The sequence below is a fragment of the Cicer arietinum genome, chromosome 2 (genome assembly GCF_000331145.2).
Source record: "Cicer arietinum cultivar CDC Frontier isolate Library 1 chromosome 2, Cicar.CDCFrontier_v2.0, whole genome shotgun sequence".
Classification (NCBI taxonomy): Eukaryota; Viridiplantae; Streptophyta; class Magnoliopsida; order Fabales; family Fabaceae; genus Cicer; species Cicer arietinum.
In genome coordinates, this window is record NC_021161.2 from 31,858,204 (window position 1) to 31,863,162 (window position 4,959).

The following is a 4,959-nucleotide window of genomic DNA, read 5'->3' on the forward strand; positions in this document are numbered from 1 at the left end:
GTTCTCCGTTTTTTGTTCAGAAATCAAGAACGTTCTCTGTTTTCTATTTTCACAACCAAGATCAATCTTGAGTTATTTTCTTAAGTTTTTAGCAGGAAATTTTAAATAGGAACATTTACAATTCAAACCCCTCTTTCTTGTAAATAGACATTGCTACTTCATGCATGACCTAGTTTTTTATGCCAAATTAGTTTCTTTTCATTTACTGACATAAGACACTTAAAAACTTGTTTCTCTAGACTAAACATATTTATCTTTTAAATATTGTTTTGTCTTTGACCTGTAAAAAGTACAGATCCATCCTTTTGACTAATTGCCTTGCATGTTTTTTGATTGAATATAATATCATAATTATTATCACTTAACTGACTAATACTTAATAAATTATACTTAAGACCTTTAACAAACAAGACATCTTCAATAGAAGGGGAAGTACCATTACCAACTGTACCTTGACTAATGATCTTGCCTTTTTTATTTTCTCCAAAAGTCATTGTTCCTCATTTGCTCAAAGTTGGTTCTTGGAACATAGACTATTCTCTCATCATATATCGCGAGCATCACTGTCCAGGTACCATGATTGGTATTTTTACTTGATTGCTGAGGACATCTGCAACAAAGATAATTTTGTTCTTAGCTACCCAAATTTGGTTGGGTCCTGGTGTTTTATACTTGAAAGGTTTCTTGTCTTTCCTTGTATTTAACATGGGACACGATAATTTGGAGTGACCTTTCTTAGAGCAAATAGTACACAAGATATCAGATAGAATAGGTTTAGGTTCAGTTACAGTTTCTTCAAATCCTATACCTCTTTTACCATTTCAACTAACTCCATAAATCATAAAAGCATATTTGCTTCTTTCCATACCATTAGCAAGAAAATATTGAAATACTTGTTCATGCTTATCAGAGTTACATGTGATATTTCCAATTGATGTAGAACTATGATTGCTTTTTATAGTTAGTTTTTTAGCCTTAAGTTCAACAATATTAGTTTTCAAAAGCATAATATCAATTTTTAGAGTTGCATTTTCTGTTTTATATTTGACACGTTGATTCTTTAAAGCATTAACTTTTTCAATTAGATTTGTATTTTATTTCCTAAATGTTATTATTATTTAAAAAATCATTCATAGCAGTAATTAAATCAGATCGAGTAAAGTCAGAAAACACCTCAATTTCTTCATCTTCTGATACACTTCTATAGTCAGAATCTCTGTTGGATCCAGAGTCAGAATTTGTGTTGAATCCACAGGTAAAGTTGGTATGAGCCATCATAGGCAAATCTGTTTGTTCATCATTAGAGGATTCCTCATAATCATCCCATGTAGCCATTAGACTCTGCTTCTTGGGTATGGAATCTTTCCTCTGGTGTTTTCCTTTCTCCATATTTGAACATTCTTACTTGATAAGTCCAGGTTCATTGCATCCATAGCAGAAGATGCTTTTCTTGTCATATTTATCATCATTCCCTCTATTGAATTGCTTGGAATATCTTTTGGGAAATTTCTTCTTTCTGTTGTGCCACATCTTTTAAATTTTTCTCGATATGAAAGCAGTATTCTCTTCCTCTGAGTTTAGATTCAAATCATCTGAATCGATATCCTATGATTTTGATCTTGTCCTTAAAACCTTCTTCTACTTAGATTCCAAGGCCAGAGCCTTGTTCTTCAACTTGGTCTCATCTTCTTCAAGTTCAATTTCATGTGATTTGAGAGAGCTAATTAATTCTTCCATCTTTAGAATTTTCAGATCCTTTGCTTTCTAAATGGAAGTGATCTTAGGTCTCCACTTGCTTGTCAGAATCTTAAGAATTTTCTTCACATGATCAGTAGTAGTTTAACTCTTCTTAAGTACCTTTAATCTTGAGACCAGGGTTTGGAATTTGGAAAACATTGTTTCAATGTCTTCATCTTCTTCCATCTTGAACAACTCATACTTTGTTGTCTCCTTGTTGGTGCACTTGTCAAACACCTTGAAGGTGATTGCATTATTCTAAATGTTCTGGACTTATGATGCATATTGTACATCTTTTTCTGATCAGCATTCATCCTCTTACTTGGAATTTCAATATCATCAATATTCTTCAGAGTAATATAACCATCTTCAACCATGATCCAAAGTTACGGATCTTGTGAAATATAGAAACTTCTCAGCTTGTCTTTCCAATACATAAAATGTTCCCCATCAAACAGAGGTGGTATGTTGATGCTTCCTCCAATAGCTGATTCACTGAATGCAAACATATTGAACCCTTGGATCTTTTCTCAAACACTGTAAAGTACTCAGTCTTGAGATCGAACTCTCATGCCAATTAAAGGTGCAAACACAAGAAAAAGGGATTGCATTGTGTTTACCAAAGTTGACAACTTTTTGATAATTTATAAATAATTAAAAAACTAGTTTGGTTTTGGTGACTTACTTGGAGTATAAGCAATCGAATTCAGAGGCAACAAACAATGAAAGCATAAATAATTTGACACGTAGATTTATCTTTGTTCACCACTAACTTTTCTGCATCCAGTCCTATCATTCAGAAGGCTTTAATCCACTAATTCAAATACCTTGAATTACAAAGCACCTAACCCTCCAATCCAATCTTCCCAAACAGTCTAACAAATGCATACTTTTGAGGAACTAACCACCTTGATCCTACAAGCCAAGTATTCTCTTAACAACCTGACAACCCCAGATTGAAGAAGGAACTAAACCACTATCAGATTGGATATAAAAGATTGGAACTTCAGTATCTGCTTTTAAAAAGATGATAATAATAATAACTCTCACACTTTAAGAAAAAAACACTCAAAAAATATTTCTATCTTGAACAAGTATTTCTCTTTTTGAACAAGTATTTTCTTCTTCAGCCTTGAGTATCTATATATAGTTTAAATTTGGACTTCAATTTAGTCCTTGTTTAATTCTGAATTGTATTTTGTTCAGATTGTGTTTGTAAATTCTTCAAATTTGTTATGTTCCTTTTTTGTTTAGATTGAGATTGTAAATTATTCATATTGATTATGTTCATAATTTGTTCAGATTGCATTTGTAAATTCTTCAAATTGGTTATGTTCATATTATTTTATAGATAAATCTTGATTAAATCTTCTACAAATCTTGTTGTAGATAAATCTTCTTTCATACTATTTGAAGTCAAATATATGATTCTCATAAAATACATTTGTTATCATAAAAACTCTAAGTATAACATGAATTTGGTTCCAACACACTACTCCAAAATAGATGAATGCTAATTAGAAGATGAATTACAAGATGGATCATAAAGTCATAATGTTTATGATGAATGTGATCACATACAAGGAGTTTGACAAGTGCACGAACAAAGAGATAGCTAAGAGTATCTATGATGCTCTGGTTCAGACCAATGAAGGAAGTAAGCAGATCCAAAAGGCAAAAGCTAATATTTTGGTCAAAAAGTATGAGCTTATTAAGATGGAAGAAAATGAAGACTTTAAAACTATGTTTTCTAGGTTTCAAACTCAAGTCTCAGGGTTAAAAGTGTTTCAAAAGAGATACATAATTGTTGATCATGTCAAGAAAATCCTAAGGATCTGCCCATTAAGTCGAGACCCAAGATCATAGCTATTAAAAAAGCAAAAAAAAACTTAATAGTCTTCGTTTGGAGGAGTTAATAATTTCTCCCAGGTCTCACGAGATTGAAATTGCAGAGGATGAGCCCACAATAGACTTTTGCTCTTTCATCCAAGCACAAGAAGACTCTACAAGCAGCAACAAAATTTAGAGGATGTGGCACAACAAGAAGATTTATTTCCCTAAAAAAGGTTCCAAGTTGTCCAAAATAAGAAATTATGATATGTCTAACAAGAAAAACACCATATGATATGGATGCAATAAACCTGGTCACGTCAAGTCAGAATGTCCCAATTTGGAGAATGGAAGTTCTAGAGGAAATATTCCAAGTCTAAAAAAAAGGTTCTAATGGCTACATGGGATAATTCTAATGAATTCTTTGATGATGAAGAGCAAGTTGATTGGGCTCTTATGGCTGATGTTGACTCTTACTCTGGAAATGAGTTTGTGGATGAGGAAATTGTGGTGTTCTCAGCAGCCAAATTGAAATGCCTGTCATGGTGTTTGGGTAGTGGATGATCGTGACATATGACGGGAAAAATGTCTATGTCACAAGACCTAACATTGGCCAATAGAGGCTCAATGACTTTTATAAGAAAGCAGGAAGGCCATATCATTGTACACAAGACAATTAGTAACAACTCCCTTAATTTTATTTATAATGTTTTGTTAGTTAAGGGACTAAAATATAACCTAGTGAGCATAAGTCAATTAAGTGACAGTGATTGTGATGTACAAATCATAAGTTCTTTGTGAGGCTTGTCAAAAAGGAAAACTCACAAAAAATATTTTTCTCCTAAAGTCGTTGTTTCCACAAACAGACCTCTTTAACTTTTACACATTGATCTTTTTGGCCCAGTTCAAATTGCGTCTGAAAAGTGGTAAAAATATGGACTTGTCATTGTTGATTATTGTTCCCGTTGGACATGGGTTAAGTTCTTTAAACACAGAGATGAGTCGCATAAGGTATTTATTACCTTATGCAAATGAAAAATCATTTTCAAAAGTAATTATTCGTAGTGATCATGAAGGCGAGTTTAAAAGCAAACTTTTTGAAACATTATGTGAAGAGAATGGTATTTTACACAATTTCACATCTCCTAAAACACCTCAACTGAATGGTGTTGTAGAAAGGAAAAATAATACTCTTCAAGAAATGGTTTACACCATGGTGCATGAAATAATGTTGCTAAGCACTTTTGGGCAGAGACACTCAATATTGCATGTTATATTCAGAACACATTTTGTATCAAACCTATTCTAAATAAGACTCATTTTGAATTGTGGAAATTTAAAAAGCCTAATATTTCTTATTTTCGTCAATTGTGGTGTGTTTGTTATATTTTG

At 32.4% G+C, this 4,959-nt stretch overlaps 1 protein-coding gene across 1 annotated transcript; it reads left to right on the forward strand.

Moving 5' to 3' along the window:
- The first annotated feature begins 3,273 nt into the window (after nucleotides 1–3,273).
- On the forward strand, nucleotides 3,274–3,603 carry LOC140919415 (uncharacterized). The gene has a single exon (XM_073365426.1). The coding sequence runs from the start codon at nucleotides 3,274–3,276 to the stop codon at nucleotides 3,601–3,603; it is 330 nt and encodes a 109-aa protein (XP_073221527.1).
- The last annotated feature ends 1,356 nt before the right edge of the window (nucleotides 3,604–4,959 follow it).